The following is a 17718-nucleotide window of genomic DNA, read 5'->3' on the forward strand; positions in this document are numbered from 1 at the left end:
AGGAACAACAACAGAATCAGAACCAGTACTAACAGCAGGAGCAACAACAGAACCAATACCAGTACTAGCAGCAGGAGCAACAACAGAAGCAGTACTATTACTAGTAGCGGGAGCAACAACAGAAGCAGTACTATTAATAATAGCAGGGGCAACAACAGAAGCAGTACTATTACTAGTAGCAGGAGCAACAACAGAAGCAGTACCAGTACTAGTAGCAGGAGCGACAAGAGAAGCAGTACTATTACTAGTAGCAGGAGCATCAACAGAAGCAGTACTGTTACTAGTAGCAGGAGCAACGTTAACAACAGAAGCAGTACCAGTAGTAGTAGCAGGAGCAACAACAGAAGCAGTACTATTACTAGCAGCAGGAGCAACAACAGAAGCAGTACTATTACTAGCAGCAGGAGCAACAACAGAAGCAGTACCAGTACTAGCAGCAGGAGCAACAACAGAAGCAGTACTATTACTAGTATCAGGAGCAACAACAGAAGCAGTACCAGTACTAACAGCAGGAGCAACAACAGAAGCAGTACTATTACTAGTAGCAGGAGCAACAACAGAAGCAGTACTATTACTAGTAGCGGGAGCAACAACAGAAGCAGTACTATTACTAGTACCAGGAGCATCAACAGAAGCAGTACTATTAATAGTAGCAGGAGCAACAACAGAAGCAGTACTATTACGAGTAGCAGGAAAAACAACAGAATCAGAACCAGTACTAGCAGCAGGAGCAACAACAGAAGCAGTACCAGTACTAGCAGCAGGAGCAACAACAGAATCAGAACCAGTACTAGTAGCAGGAAGAACAACAACAGCAAAAGTAGTAGTTTCAGCAGCAGTAGTGCGCTAGTAGTTATGAAATGGTTCAAATAATCATTGTAGTATCGGAAACAACTCCATGTAGTAGAGACGGTACGGTCATGTGGAAAGATAGAAGAGTTGACCTTAAGATAACGGTCAAGGCTACACTTCCAACTCCCTTCTCCACAATCCAACCAGGTCAATGTCAACTCCCTCCCTCCCCACCGTCACCTAAATAATTGGTAAACATTTTCACGTTTTATTATTTCTTATTGAAAATTGAAAATTATCAATGACACTTTATTTCATACTTAAATATGTAATACTTTAATATGGTAACAATTGATACGTTATCAATGATATTATCAATTGTGATCACAGTATATTATGTAATGTTAAAATGATAAAATGTTTACCTTTTCGATAGGGGGTGTTGGTTGGAGGGATAGACCAGGGGCCGAAGGCAAGGGGAATATACTGAGGGAGGGATGGTCGTGGGGATAGGCCTTATACCAAGATGACCTATCGTTGTCATAATAACTCAATGTCATCGCAACTATCGCGGATTGTTCCAACCTCAACCCGTGGTAAGGGGGCACGGGTGGCCCAGTCGTCTAAGGCGCCGCGATTCGCTGTGCAGAGTTGCGTCCCTTGGGCACGCCAGAAACCTATGATTGTGGGTTCGAATCCCGGTTTGCCCCGATTATGTTTCTAGGTTTGTCAGCACCATACCCGTGCTCGTGGGTTTCAACGAAGTGGTAAACGTCTGAGACCTGCATCACTTCGGGCTTTCCTCCCACATTAAGCTGACACGCCGTGATATAACTGGAATACTGTTAAAAGCGGCGTTAACCCCAACTCACTCACTCACTCATTCACTCAACCCGTGGTTACACTGTATCAATGAATCATTCCCTTCCAGGCTCTCGGTGTGAATACAGCATCAGGTGTGGAGGGCAGAAATGTGGAAACAACGACCATTGCGTGTACGACAAGTGTGTGAGCCTCACAGACAGCTCAGGTATTCAGATAAAGATCTGTATGATGAATTGTTGACGACTTTCTTATGTGTATATTTTAATGCCAATTCAAATTATGTCAATGCATACATCAAATCAACAATGTTAAACCCCTTTATATGAGAACGCTAATCCTTTGTGCGAACAGTGACGTGTAAGTCTTAGAGGTTCTAAATGTACGTGTACAAATCAAAACACTGAAAACGGATTGGGTGGTTCTTGATCCTTAAAACAATATGATGACTGGCCACGAAGATAACGCTTAGCTGTGACTGTCTGATTTTTATCTTGTATTTTGTTTAATTCCGCGCTCAGTAATATTCCAGCCATATGACGGTGCTCTGTAAAGAATCTTGTCTGATCCAGACAATACAGAGACATCATGAGCATCGATCTACGCAACAGCAATGGGACACAATGACATGCATCAACCAAGTCAGCGAGTCTGACCTCCGATCCCGTTAGTCGCCTCTTTCGACAAGCATGGGAAGACTGACATATAGCGCATCCTGACGTCTAGATTCGATGCTACCACTGATGAGCCGTGCTTTACCCACTCCAGGCTTATACAGGCAATAGCCCAATCGGTAGAAACAATGTATGCTGGAAAGCTGGTAGAAACAGTGTGCATTTGCTGAAAAAGTCTGTTACTGCTGGCTATAAACAACAAAACATTCAAGAACTCACTCATGTAATTATTTCACAATACACTGTAATAAACAAGTAAAAATATATAACATGAACGCCAGAGAATAACCAGTCTCGATTAACCAACGACATAGATTCCAAAAGTAAAAGGCAAAATAGTGCGGAAAATTATGTGAACGGATCAGTGAAAATCTGTGATGACACCACGTGCCCTGCCCTACCGGTAGCACCCGCCACTCAGGAAAGAGACCCCGATTACCAGGGAACTTAACATAATCTGTATCCGTATTTGCAGGTGGTTCTGTCGTTACAGTAGTTGTCATGGAAATGAATTAAATAAAAATGCGAAATGTCTGGGTTACAGGGTCTACAGCCCCACAGTGTAAGCCAGGAGTCCACCCCCTCACTTACAAGCTCGACATGCGAAACAGAAAGAAGCCTATAGTGTGTCTCGACATGTACTATACCAATACAAGCTCCTACTGTTACGACAAGGACGATTCCATCGAGTTCGAGATCGTTGAAGAAGAGGTCGTAAATCTGTTTTGTCTCAACCTCGACTACCGGCTGTGGCAAACCTGTATCCACGTCAACTCAACAATCAACAATTTGAACTTTCCAGACAAACCAGTTTCAAAAGTAAGATACAAGTCTAATTTCCTGTGTTAATATCTCCGTATGTTTGGTAATCACAGGACGAAAAGCAGGATTTTACACCATTGAAACAAACGCAAATATAGTAGGCAATGCATGAAATAACCGGATGTGCGAATGTTATATGAACTAACATTGGGCGTGTATTCCATATGAAGCTACACCTTTGAAACACATGATCATCGTATATTGCCGTGTGCATAAGCACCATTGTATTGGTTGCTATGGCCGGATTTGCAGACATGTCCATGCATGAATTTAAAGTGAGTGAGTGAGTATGGTTTTACGCCGATTTTAGCAATATTCCAGCAATATCACGCCGGGGACACCATAAATGGGCTTCACTCATTGTACCCATGTCGGGAATCGAACCCGGGTCTTCGGCGTGACGAGCGAACGCTTTAACCACTAGGCTACCCGACCGCCCCTCATGAATTTAAAACTTCATACACCAGTAAATACTTGATCAAAGAGTATTTCCAGTGTGGTTTTAGAGTGTAACAGATGCTGATGTGTCCGACACCTTTCTAAGTTAACAAGGGTTTGAAATATGGACACTGCCTTAAGTGGGGAAATATTTGTAAATTTGTAATGCTTCAAATGTGTTCACGTCTCATGTGTTATCATTCGCATTGGGTATTGGTAGTTGTGTTTAGGTATTCAATATATTATTGCACTCTTCCAGTCTCTTGTGTTATGTAAACCGATGAGTGGACCTTTTTGAAAATAATTACACTTCTCGCTGTTTAAAGTTTGAAGAGTTGATTAGCAAGACTTTGTTCGTCTGTTGTATAACGTCATAACAGTGACACATGTCTACGTCACAATGAGCGAGATGTTGCACATCTGTGCATTATTCACTACAGAAGGGTTCTGGCATACATGATCCCTGATTTAGTCATTAATAAAAGACCTGGAAAAAACCGTTTGTACGTAAGCTGAAAAAGCTACATTTGGTAATGACGCACAATGTTGTAATACTGTTGGCTTATTTAATTGCTCCATATGTATCTTTACGTAAGCAACTCCATGGTGATTTACATATATAGTTTGTGCATTTTACGCAAATACGCAACATATCTGGAGCTCTGGAGAATAATTAGACTCACATCTTGTCTCTAAGATTAACATATTTTACAGAAAACCACAACTTCATAAATTGTCTTATATAATATAATTGAAAGGAGCCCAGAGACTCCCTTCATTTAAAGAACTACTGTGATCTAGACATGCCAATTATTATAGACTTGCATGAGCTGTATTGGATAAATTTGTTTCAGGGTCTGTACAGGTATGACAGACGGGAGAAGTATCAATACATTAACATACTAGTGGTGTACAGATCTGTCCCCTTCTTCCCCTCCTTCCACTAACCCATGGATTATTGGGGAATATAATGCCAAATAGAATATTACACAAGCACATCGCACATACAAATATACATGCACGTGCAGACGTTCGCAGACGAGTTATTGTAAATAATCATGGTAGCCGTGGTACCATGAAATCAAGCTCTTGTCAAATATTAAATATACATATTGATCAGTTCACAATATAAACAATTATACACATGTAACCATGCTTAGAAAAGTGAATAGAATTCATGTGAGTGAATTTCACCAATAAGAGAAGTTCAACAGGTCTCAAAATAACGGTACCCCCAATTCCACTTGACTCAGTTGAATTTGAGCCAGAATCCTTGCGAGGATTAGCTACACGTGTGCGGATGCGGTGTTAAATAATAATCACTCAATTACTCCTTAGAAATAGTTATGTTTACCTTTGTAATTTACTAAACAATACAAATATAAAACGTAATAAATACATGACTTTTGCAGTGCATCTATAATCTGCATCAATAACCTACCAACAAGTACCATCTTTTAACGTCTTTTGGCACAATTGCTCCCCGGGCTCTATCCACTAGACCACGAAGGTGGTCAGTGAAAAGTTTATGCGAGAAATATATTTACTTATGACACCTAATATAGTGTGTCTATGTAGCTGTGTTGCGTTCTAGGCCGTAAAAGGTGACTATGCTTGTCGTAAAAGGCGACTAACGGGATCGGGTGGTCAGGCTCGCTGACTTGGTTGATGCACGTCATCGCTCCCAATTGTGTGGATCGATGTTCATGATGTCAATTACTGGATTGTCTGGTCCAGACTCGATTATTTACAGACCGCCGTCATATAGCTGGAATATTGCTGAGTGCGGCGTTAGATAACAAACAAACAAACAAACAAAGCGTTCTAGGCAGAATTCCTCTATGAATAATTAACTAACTAACGCGTTCCAAATTATTGAATTTATATCACCACGCGTATCCACGTGTGTGTTGGGTTTGGTGGGGTGGGGTGGTCTGATTGTACTCGCCTAGACTCATGCCGGTTCTATAATGCTAGCACACTGAAATACTACGCCGCCAACAAGTACCATCTTTAACGTTTGAGGTGACACGGAAGCGACCTTTGCTTCGCTTGGGTCCAAAATCAAGGGGAAATGGTTCGCCATGGTGAAACTAAGGGGTAAACATACGGGGAGCGTACCAAAACTCAATAAAACAGAGGCAAGCTTGGTTTAAACATATTGTTATTTCCTAAACGAAATCCGTATCGGTAAAATCCAGTAGGGCAGGATACGCTCAACATTTAGCAAACACCTTGTGCCATCACTACATAGTTCTGAACGAAACGTTAAATATTACGTAATTCTGAAAATGACGTTCAGGTTACACATGTACTAATATACTTTGTCAGTTTCATTATGTCTTCGAAATAGTGAAGTCTTAATTTTTGTTCCATTTTAGGTCACATTGATTGCCAAGGAAAATGACATGCATCCAAGAAGTGCTTCAATAGTATTCAGTGTCACATTTAACACTGCTCCAGAAGTGAGCAAAACGACAAAGACCTACGTCGTGAACTTGGCTGAAGAGGTCGGCCCATTCCTTATCAATGTTTCGGGGGTCTTCGGCGTTTTGGATAACGACACTGTGAGCTACAGTCTAAAAGGTAATTTCTGTATACCACTGAAAGTTCTGGTTTTCATTCAGTGGTGGCATGTACGGGAAGTTACTGGTGGAATTGGCTTGTACAATCAAAGACCGAAGGTCGAGGTCTTCAGACACAAGTTTAGCTTGTAAAACCCAGTACCGCTCGGGTAGCCTCGTGGTTAAAGCGTTCGCTCGTCACGCCAAAGACCCGGGTTCGATTCCCGATATGGGTACAATGTGTGAAGCCCATTTCTGGTGTCTCCCGCCTTGATATTGCTGGAATATTGCTAAAAGCGGCGTAAAACCATACTCACTCACTCTAACACTATGACGTTATAATATTTATGCAAGCCTGATATAAGTGAAATGTTGTTTAAAATGTCATTAAATCATTTTCACTCTTATCGTTGTGACTCTTACGCGTCTCTGTACATTGAACTCTTGGAGCTGCATTCGTATGAAATAGGAGCCACGAAAAGAAAAGCAACGAAAGTAAACGTTTACTTAAACTAACGCTAATTGAGCTCTAAGACAGTTTTATGAACATTCTCCAGAATATTGTATATGTAATGTTGCAGTTTTCTTTTTTTATTTCTTTGGTAGTCGATCATCCTCAAGTAATGATTATACCGGACAGTGGACAACTGAATATTACTTTAATGGACGGGAACGAGGAGGACATATCAGTGGACATTGAGGTAATTATACACTTGAACTTATATCAGCTTTTATTATTACTTTGTGAGTCATTTATTTAATGAAATTACCTTTAATTAAAATGAATGTTGTAAAACTTTATACATGTACATTGCACGTCTTCTCACTTGTCCTCCCTCGGCATTGAATTCTTGCATTGTTATTTGCATTATTGATCTCGTGATATTTCCCATAACATGTCAGTGAATGAAGTACTCTTACTCAACTATTCTACAAAACATCAATTAAACACGTTGCAATATCAGGGTATGCAGTCAGACTGAACGGGTTGAAATATATGTAGATGGAGGTTGAATGTATAACGAAGCCGCCATGTTTTCATTCCCAACTTTTTATTACTATTACGCCGACATTTCTATTTTATTTTGCAGATCAAAGATGATGGTATCCCGAGTTTGACAACTGTTGTCTCAGTCAAAATGGTAGTTTTAATCTTGAGCTGTGACATCAAAAGACAGATTTACGTCAATTATCAACAAATTGGAAATCCTGTCGGTAAAATAACTTGCCGGATAAGCAAAGGATATGACATATCGGATCTCACCTTCGTATTCCCATCGGGTAAGATTTGGCCTTCTCTGTGCATGACATAGGTTATTATGGAAGCGACTTCTTTATTATACATACACGTGTTGTACAACGTTTAAGGACTACTTCTTGCTCTTTCATTGGTGAATGACAGGGTGGGAGACCATGACACATTCATAATGCTCAACCATGCACGTAGGCAAGCATGCCATTACGGACGCACACACACAAATAAATGAAACCAGTTATAAATAAATAAATATATGTGAAGCTGGTTGTAACAAGATTAAAGTTGATATACAAATAAGAGGTTGGTGTTGGTCAGAAGCCCCGACACGTTGTGTAACGATAACAAAGAAGTCGTTGTCCACAATAATCATTGTCATGTTCATATAATGACTATTTCTGTATAAGTTCATACTTTAAAGTTTACACTGCTTCTTTCATGCTGATTGGCCGAATGGATAGTCACGTGATCTGATATTTGGAGTTCACACACCTGTGAACGGACAAAAAATGTTCACACGATGTGAACATTTCTTGTGTGAAATTGATCGTGTGAACATTTGCCGGAACTACATTCCGGAGTTTCCCCGAATTCTCGATCGGTGTTTACAATCAACAAGTTTTTCTACTTTCTTTTTAATCCTTGCATTTATCAGCAATATGATTAACTTAGTATTTTTGCCTGGTCTGGTAACATTTCATCCGTCTTAAAAATAAATAAATACTTTGGTCTAGCAACTAGATGTCGTTCAGCTGCTAGATGAAACAAAATGGATTGTCCTTACGGTGATTTGGATATGGAATGGCTATCTATCAATACTGAATATAACGCAAGTGAAGACAATGAATTATGTAAAATTACGGAGGTGAATGAAATTGATTTATTGAGCGATATTCACTTAGATGCTTGTTTTCGCAAATGACAGGAATCTAGCACCAAGACAATTGCGAATGAAAACAATGTCGTACCCTGCTCAGATGTGGGCGCCGACACAGATCAAAGCGAATGCTCCTGGTTAATCCCAAACTAAAACCCAATTCACTATCGTATCTGGAAATAAATCCAAGATTTTAAGAAATCATGACATGAAAAGGAAGGGAAAGAATCTTAAATTAAAAAAAACCCCAAAAAACAAAACCCAAACAACTTGCCTACCTGTTTTACGAGACCACTGGAGACGAGAACAGAGTTAGACGACCTTCTCCGTGCATTCTAAGAAGGAAGGGGCACAGAAATGAAGCAGGCATCAGCTCATGCAGTAGGTCCATCTCAGGTGACAAGAAACACCAGCTAAGCAAAGTATGACAGCACACACGACAAATCCCACACTCCAAATGTAACACAGCCTGACGTTGAAAATTATCACAGAACACAAAATTTTCAGAACACTCCATTCAATCCCACCAGTCTATTCAACGTCGTCCGAATTGGTTTCCGATTACCCAAACACAAGCAACACATTCATAAATTAGGGATATTCCCAAGTTGCTAGTGCCATGGAAGGGTTCCTGCGTCGGGGTGTTTTCTATAACTGTTCCAAAAACTTCATTTTCATCAGCAGTAAGTGTAAATATTTCATTCTAATAGATGCTCCCGTTCGACTCGAAATGCACCTCTTTACAAACTTATGTGACCTCGTATATAAATCCGCGCTTGAAAGTTGACCTCGACTCGTTTAACCATTTTACCATTTTATAATTTTACCCATCCAAACTGATGTTCAATTCTTAAATCAACCTTCAAAATGCATTAAAAGACTGTATCCATGCATGTTGTGTCCACATGGGTAACAGACTGACTTCAGTATAACGTGTTCTCAAGACATGGCCTTGTATATTATATATATTAATGTTATCAGGGGGGAACAATGTGACCTTGTAAATTGTGTTGTCAAGGGGGAACATGTGACCTTGTATATAATGTTGCGTTCGCAGATAAGATTTGATCTTTTATATAATGTTGATTTTGGAGGCAAGATGTGATCGTTCACACATGTTGTTTACGATAATTGAATACACGAAACAAAAAACTAATTAAGATTTGCAGATTAAATTTGATTGAATAAATCGTCTGCTATACGTGCATGTAAACAACAATGGCGACATTATTGTACCCGATAAAAGTGAACGTTCTTGTGAAGATTACCGGAACATTGGAAGAGTAGAGAACATAATACAGCCATTGAACAGTTTCGACGTCTTTCTGGTGCAATCTGACATGGGAGAGCGACAAGTCCCTCGTTATAGGCTGCGCGTGATTCCTGAAACCGTGACTTCAATGGCTGCCACAACATTTTGGTCTAAATAAAATAATTTTTGGATCCTTTGATGAATAACGATTTCTTGGATGGCCCGAATAACATCCCTAATGTTCAAAAACAAGCAGAAAGATTTGTAAATGTACATGATGGCGACATTGACAAATTTCTGGCAGAAAATGAAAAATTATGCAAACACTATAAAAAAAACTATGCTCAACATGCGAGTTGTCAAACAGTTTCTTTCAGAAAGGCTGAATGAGCAACGCCCAATTGACGTTATCCTTCCCACTGAACATAAGACGAACTTTTTCATTAGGAAACAGGATGGTTCCGAGTACGAGCCACGCTCACTCATTGGATTCAGGGGCAGTTTAGATCGTCACTTAAAACGCAAAGATTGAGGCTTCTCACTTTCCGATTCATTTGAATTTTCCAAAATGAGGGATGTCATCAAGTCAAACACAAAAACACTGAAAAATCAGGGAAAGGGTAACTTACCTTACAGAGCGGAAGGCTGAATGAGCAAATATGGTCGAACGGTAAAATAAGACCTTCAAGCTTGCCGACGTCAATCAGATTGTCTTGAAAGGGATGGGAGAAATTACAGATGTACGTTGGGCAAACTGTGTCCAACATGTTATCACAGTTGAGGAAGAGTATCGGAAACAAGACTATATCCGACCAGATACTGTCCAGTCTGTTGTTGTTCATTTAGGTGACAGCACAGACTCTGAATCTGACGACGAGGGCATTTCATAGGACCAAGAATAGTGCAATACATATACCCCATTTCACTACAAGTAATAGCCCGAATTACCACTGATATGAATTCTTACATACTCGTACAGATTCTTGATCATTTCTTAAGAATCTTAAATATATCTCATTCGATTCCCAAACATTCTTGTAGTTCGTGGGATTCGTGAGAAAAAAATTGTTTATCAAAGAATTTATAGGAATCGTCTACGAATTTCAGGTTCGTGCTTTGTAGTAAATGTCGTTATCGGATCTTGTCCACTTTGTGCAATTCTTGGCTCTCGAATCATCTACGAAAATATTAAAACATTTTCTTCGAAACCATAAAGCAATGATTTGTCTAAATGAATAATTACGTATGATATATTGCACCTAATAACATGATGCATGAAATATAATAATGTGGCAAGGAATGATACATTTAAGTCAATAACACTGACCTGAAAAAGAATGCAAAATAATTGGATAAATATTATTGAATAACTGCTTGAGACGCCCAACGCTAACACCGTATTCGTGCGTGCGTGATTCCCGTGCAACCTTCGAGTTGAGTTGATTGGTTCAACTGTGTCATATGGCCCTGTGACGCAGGGGTAGCATTATGCAGATGGCTGTTACAATGAATGCTCGTTCCACCCGTGACGAACAGGTCTGGTTGTTGATGAAATATAGTGATAGCTAAATAGACAGATTTTTTTTTCATGCACCGATTGTCTTTAAATGTAATATCCAGTTATGTATGACTTCTCATACCAACTTTGTCTGGAGTAGGTCCAATAGTTTTTCAGATATTGTAGTAAACGTCGGTACCTTAAATTAACTTCCAGACTATACATGAATCGACCAATTTAGACTGTTACTGAAATAAACACCCAAATATTTATAGTGTGTAGTCACATTCAAACTTTCACCTTTAAAGGACCAATTTTCATTTTTGGCAAGTTTGCAACTATTTTTGAATACAATAATTTTGGTTTTGACTCTATTAACAGTGAGTTTCCATGTATCACAGTAATTTTCTAAGACATCAATTTGCTTTTGCAAGTCACCAGCTGTGCTTGAGAACATGATAATATCACCTGCAAATGAGCAGTCAACAAATAATCTATAAAACTTCCCCCCTTTTTTGTTGATATAGCGCTATATCAGAGATTGCCATATAAAGACATTATCAACTGTTGAATATCCTTCCCTAAATTCACCTTGCGATTCCGAAATTTTATCCCTGGTATTGGCCTAACACACAAGCCTCTTGTTAATAATAAAAGTAAATATTTTACTGAAGATAGACAAGAGAGTTATCCCTCTGTAGTAGTTGACATCATTAGAAGCACCTGCTTTATGAAGCGGGATTAAAATACCAATAGACCATGTTTCCAGGAAGTATCCCTCTTCAAATATCACATTAAATAACACTTTTAGGTATGGGACAAGTGCATCAGCCGAATGTATAAATAATTCAGAACTGGTGTCATCTATATTTCCTGGAGATTTGTTGCATCTTAAAAGATGGATGCTGTTTAATATTTCCCCTTTTGTTATAGGCATATTGAGAATATCCTCTAGATTATCTTTAGTGACATTATCATTGGTACAGTCATCTTGTAAAATACTCGGAAAGTCGTCCGGAACAGTTGATGTTTGCTCAACAGGAAACAAATCTCTAAAATGTGCAAAAAAGTCAGCAATCGTAATATTATTTTGAACATAATTCCTTTGAAAATATTTTTTTAAATCACAGACCAGGAATTCTTTGATTTCTTAATGTCATTCTCCATAAATTGCTTTTTGTGTTCAAAATATTCATTCCGTTCTTGCCTGCATACAGCATTGTATTTGTGTAGTGTAGCTATCCTTATATTTTCTAATCCTATTCAATGCTCTACATATTTTACGTTTCAACAGTTCACATTCAGTATCAAACCATTCATTATTGTACTTACTTCTTCCAGCTGGCTTCTTCACATCATTTGCCGCGACATAATGCATCTGGAATACACGCTATACTTCCATCAGTGTCATTAAAAATCATATCAACAGACTTATCAAGTAATTCTTGTATATGATCGGACAGCATATTTTCCCTAAATATTATTTTTAGAGTCCCATTTAAATCTAAATGAATTGTGATTAATACCAGTGTCATTTACATTTTCGCAGACTTCACTAGCTTTTAGCTTCAGGGTGAGCGGGAGATGAGGTGATTCTGCTCGTGATTGGATAGAAAAGCCATTGGCAAACTCAAACACTGCCGCAGATGCAATTATATAATCTATTACACTTGCCCCATTTTGACGAATGAATGTATCATCCCCAAATTTTGCGGTCAGTTCCTGATCTTCCGTTCATGTCATGAATGTTGCATAACGAGCACAACTCTAACAAACATTTACCAAAGTTGTTTATATTCTTATCACTTGAGAAACCATTGAAACTAAAATAATCGCACATAAAATCCCAGCTTCAGTTACGTTGCCCCAGCCCTTCCATATATTCAATATTCTACCATTAATTTGGAATTTACTCGATTCTGATTGGTCACTCAGAGGCTATTAAATCACAATAAACCCCCTCTGATTGAAACAGCTGGTTTGACGACCGCATCACCGCGGAAGCTAATTTTCAGTCATTGTCGGTAGGCATATTTAAATACTTTTATCTACAATTACAGGTGACAAAATGCACATATGCGGTTACTACAATATTAAAAGGATGTGTGGCAATACATTTCATGCAAATAACACGATAGAAATCTACAAAGGGAAATGTATTTACGTTTTGGAGACAACAAAGAGCTTGGAATTTTGGCGCTTTTCTATATACGACTGTGACGTCATTTCTTTGCGTCACAATGAGCGATTTGACGTCATAATGGTGACGTGCGATGTAGAGCGAAAGCCTTGCAAAGCTTGCTTGTTTTCTTTAGGGATGCTCGCCTCATGTTAGCTTACCAAGTTGCCGTGCTTATATGCTTTCAATGCCTGTCATATGTTCGAGTGAAGTATTACGGTGTAAACAAACTGCTTGAGTATATACAGCGCCATATTTTGTTCGGTTCCAAATTCAATTTAGCGCGGTTAAATCTACAGGCAACCTAGCTGTACATTAAAAACACAGTATGTTTATCTCCTAAATGTCATCTTCTACAAAATCTCTTAATTCTGATAAAATGTCCAACAAACTGTTCTGAAATATAGTGATGCCATTTTTACAATCAACAGATAATATGTTATACCAGCGAGATCCCTCTGGATGAATATATGCACATGCATATTGTACGTCAGATTGACAGCCGAGCAAGGAATTATCAAAATCTCTCCCTAACATTCCAGAAGAGAAAGTTAATAAAGCCGTTATTACTGTTGCTTCTCTAACTTGATGGGTTCTCTTGATGGGCAGTAAATTTAGTGTTTTGGCCCTGGCCACACCCTTATCTCTGTCTCCCTAACTGCTGGCCTCTGTGACCTCGAGCGCGTATCCCGTCTCTCATCCTTAATTACGCCTCCGTCCATCCTGTTGCCTTCTTTCTCTCCGTGTGCCTCCAGATATGCATTCCTGTGCAGCTTCGTCTTTACTGGCATCTCTCCCATCTTTGGTTCCCTTACTAATTTCCCTCCTTTGTAGTAAAACCGTGTGTGTGGTTCATCTGTTCTGCATTTTAGTAATTCCTGCCTCTGATTCAAAGTCAAGTCATTAAAGATGCCATATCCTTTATTTTTAAGGTCACTCCTAATTGATACGGCATGCATTTTGTCGTCCCAGTGTAGCATCTTCACGATAAGAGGTTGAGGTTTATTAGAGTTCTTCGTCGAAATACGATGTGCACGTAATTCTTTGGAATTGAGTGGGGGACATTTCTTCTCTACCTCTCTGGCACTATTCAGTACTTCCAGTACTTTCTCCTTACACGCCATATCTGATTCATGTTGTGATTTAGGCACTCCATATATTATTATATTATTTCTCCTGTTTCTGCGTTCTTTGTTTTCTACCTTGGATTCTAAATCATAAAAAATAACTTTCCATCAGCTCGCTTTTCTCAAATAGTGAATCTACGTCTAACCTGAGTATGTCATGCTGTTCTTTAGTTGAACTGACATCTGACTTCAAATCACTGATATCCCTTTTCATGGATCTGATCACATCCTTAATTGAACTTATATCTTTGGATAACCTGTCCTCTGATTCCTTGATTTGATTAATTATAGCCTTCTTGAGGTCGCCTAGTTCACTACAGGGTTTAGTTCAATGTCGCCGGATCTGTGTAACAACGTGGGTACAAACGGGTGAATGCGATTCATGATTGGAGTGTCCTTTTTTCGACATGTAAACATTGTTTCTCGTCGATAATATAAGTCACAGATCTCACCTGTTGGAAACTGCGTTTGTGGCGGAATTAATGATGGACGCAGATCTTGGATCCAAGTTGCTGTACTAGATCCTGCAATTACCACGAACAGAAGCACAGCACTGCACAGAAGTAGCCTGTATCCTGTCGCCCTACCCGGCGTCCACTCACTCGTTGGGGCTGTGGGGTTTAATCTTGTCTATTTGTCTCACGCCTTTGGGATGCACAAATATCATATTTTCGTCCTCCAAACTTCAGTTGATACCCCCATCTGACCTGCAGCACCTCGAGTTGCTTCAGTATGTCAAACTGTTGTTTTATATTGACTTTTTGTCAGAGTTGATGTGTGAACACCTTTACTGACCACGTGAGATAACTCATTTCTATGCACCTTGTATGCAGTGTTGTCAGTATGTAAGATGTGACCTTGTAAACAGTGTTGTCATGGCTAAGATATGACCTTGTATGCAGTGTTGTCAGTGAGTAAGATGCGACCTTGTATACAGTGTTGTTATATGCAACATGTGACCTTGTATGCAGTGTTGTCTGTGCGTAAGGTGCGGCCTTGTATACAGTGTTGTCATGGGTGAGATGTGACCTTGTATACCGTGTTTTGTATGGGTAAGATGTGACCTTGTGTGGAGTGTTGTCTGTGCGTAAGATGCGACCTTTTATACAGTGTTGTCTTAGGTCAGATGCGACCTTGTATACCGTGTTGTTAGATGTAAGATTCGACCTTGTAAACGGTGTTGTTATGGGTAAGATGTTACCTTGAATACGGTGTTGTCAGTGCGTAAGAAGCAACCTTGTATGCAGGGTTGTTACGGGTAAGATGTGACTTTGTATGCAGTGCTGTCGTGGTTAAGGTGTGACCCTGTATACAGTGTAATTATGTTTAAGAATTTACCTTGTATACATTGTTTTTCATGGGTAGGATGTTACCATGTATACAGTGCTTTGTGTGGGTACAATGGTACCTTGTATACAGTGTTGTCAGTGGGTAAGTTACAACTTTGTATACAGTGTTTTGTATGGGTAAGATGTGACCTTGTATACACTGCTATTATGGGTAAGATGTTACCTTTCATACAGTGATGTCATGAGTAAGATGCTACCTTGTATAGTGTTTTGCACAGATAAGATATGACCCTTTATCCTTTTATACAGTATTGTCAGTGAGTGACGGGTAAGATGTGACCTTGTATAAACTTTTGTAGTATGAGTACGATGTGACCGTGTATACAGCGTTGCCAAGAGTACGATGTTACCTTGTGTACAGTGTTGTCTGTGCGTAAGATGCGACCTTGTGTTTAATGTTGTTTGTAGGTCACGTACAACTTGTATATATTGTCTTTCTGTAGAACTGGATAAATGCAATGTTTGTTCTTTTATAATAGAGTAGGGATGTACTGATGTGAAAACTAAACATATTTTCTTTTAAGGATTTTCTATGGTAAATCGAGATGGTGTCATGGTTTCCAGGGGCAATGTTTATGTATATTTATATCCTGCATACTGATATTGTTCAAACTTTCATTGCATGGCAAACCAGAATTGAAGCTGGAGATCATGCCTGACGGAATCCTGAAAGTTGTCGAAGGATTGTATGGAGATAGAACCGTGTTGACGACGATCACTTTGGCGGGAAAGTCGGGGGAAATCAGCGTTGAGCTGCCTTTCAAAATAACCATAGGTGATTTGGATTTCTTTCATTGGTGTTCATACTGTATATTTACAAATGTACACATGAAAATAATCATCATATTGTTATGCATTTATTGAGTTACCACTTTACCAGATTTATTCAAATGTTAAAAGTTATTGTTTCAAATGTAGTTTATAATAAGATTTAATTGTTAATTAATAGAATTAGTGGTATTATTAAATGATGAAAATTATACAATTATTATTATTACTAAACAAAGCATGACAAAACATCATCCATGAAGCATTCGCAGTAGGGTGTAAGTTGGTATCCTTCATTTACCGCATTGGAAGACATTTCAGTGAAAACAGTGGCAATTGTTATGGTGTACATACACATACATGTATTTGGACGTATTTGTTACATGTACTTGTCTGTGTCCCCGACAGCTGACATTTGGACAGGATCCTATGTATTGAACAGAACATGGAGTCAAGACTATGCCGTCCAGACATCTTTTTTGTTCGGGGCACTGGTACAAGAAATGGCAAACAATGTACGTAACGTCTTAATAACGATGTTAATGTATTTCGTCAGCTAGAAAACATTTCAATATCTCAATATACCCAGTGACGTTTCCCGATTAGAGTCTTAAGAGAAGACATAACGAATCGGGTATTCAGTCTCGGTGCCATGGTGGATTGAATGTCATTGTACCCCGAAGAGGATGATCACTGTTCTTCATATCCATCACTGGTTTGTCTGGTCCATACGCGATGATTTAAGGGCCCTTGGAATATTGCTGAATGCGAATATAAACTACTAAACAGCAACAGTAAACTAATATACATGTACAATTATAATGTAGACATCATACATTTAAAACCTTTATAGATTTTATAAAGAAAGTAGTATATATTTCAGTAAAGGATTAATTTTGCATTAAGCTGCAATGTAAGTTAAATCTAGATTAGATAAACACATTCTCATCTTGTTCTTCAGATACAACTATTCTTCAGTTCGCAAAACGTGACCGTCAATGTCAACGTGGAAATGTTCAGGTGAGACGACAACACTTTTTACCAAAGAAAAACCCTTACAAAACGTTTGCTTGAATTGACTCAAGCTTGAGATATGTTTACAGTATTAACATTCAGGGTCACGTGATCTAAGTCGGAGCAGTTGGCTGTGCAGAATTGCGTCCCTAAGGGGTTCGAATCCTCGATTGTCACCGATTGTGATCCAGGGTTTGTCAGAACCATTCCTTTGCATGTGTCTTTCATAAAGTTGGTAAACATTTGCGATCAACGCCAATTTGCGATTTCCTCCAATTCGAGCTGAC

The 17718-nt window shown here is 39.0% G+C and overlaps 1 protein-coding gene across 2 annotated transcripts in view; it reads left to right on the top strand.

Moving 5' to 3' along the window:
* Positions 1-17718, top strand: part of LOC124149128 — a 55246-nt gene that overhangs the window by 12047 nt on the left and 25481 nt on the right. For both annotated transcript variants that reach the window (XM_048380633.1, XM_048380634.1), the window contains exons 3-10: positions 1724-1822; positions 2833-3107; positions 5930-6134; positions 6719-6813; positions 7204-7393; positions 16284-16424; positions 16826-16932; positions 17379-17437. In XM_048380633.1, the coding sequence (XP_048236590.1) occupies positions 1724-1822; positions 2833-3107; positions 5930-6134; positions 6719-6813; positions 7204-7393; positions 16284-16424; positions 16826-16932; positions 17379-17437 (1171 nt within the window). The remainder of the gene's footprint in view (positions 1-1723; positions 1823-2832; positions 3108-5929; positions 6135-6718; positions 6814-7203; positions 7394-16283; positions 16425-16825; positions 16933-17378; positions 17438-17718) is intronic.

This window comes from Haliotis rufescens, unplaced genomic scaffold (assembly GCF_023055435.1).
Source record: "Haliotis rufescens isolate VD_foot unplaced genomic scaffold, xgHalRufe1.0.p SCAF_32, whole genome shotgun sequence".
Lineage (NCBI taxonomy): Eukaryota > Metazoa > Mollusca > Gastropoda > Lepetellida > Haliotidae > Haliotis > Haliotis rufescens.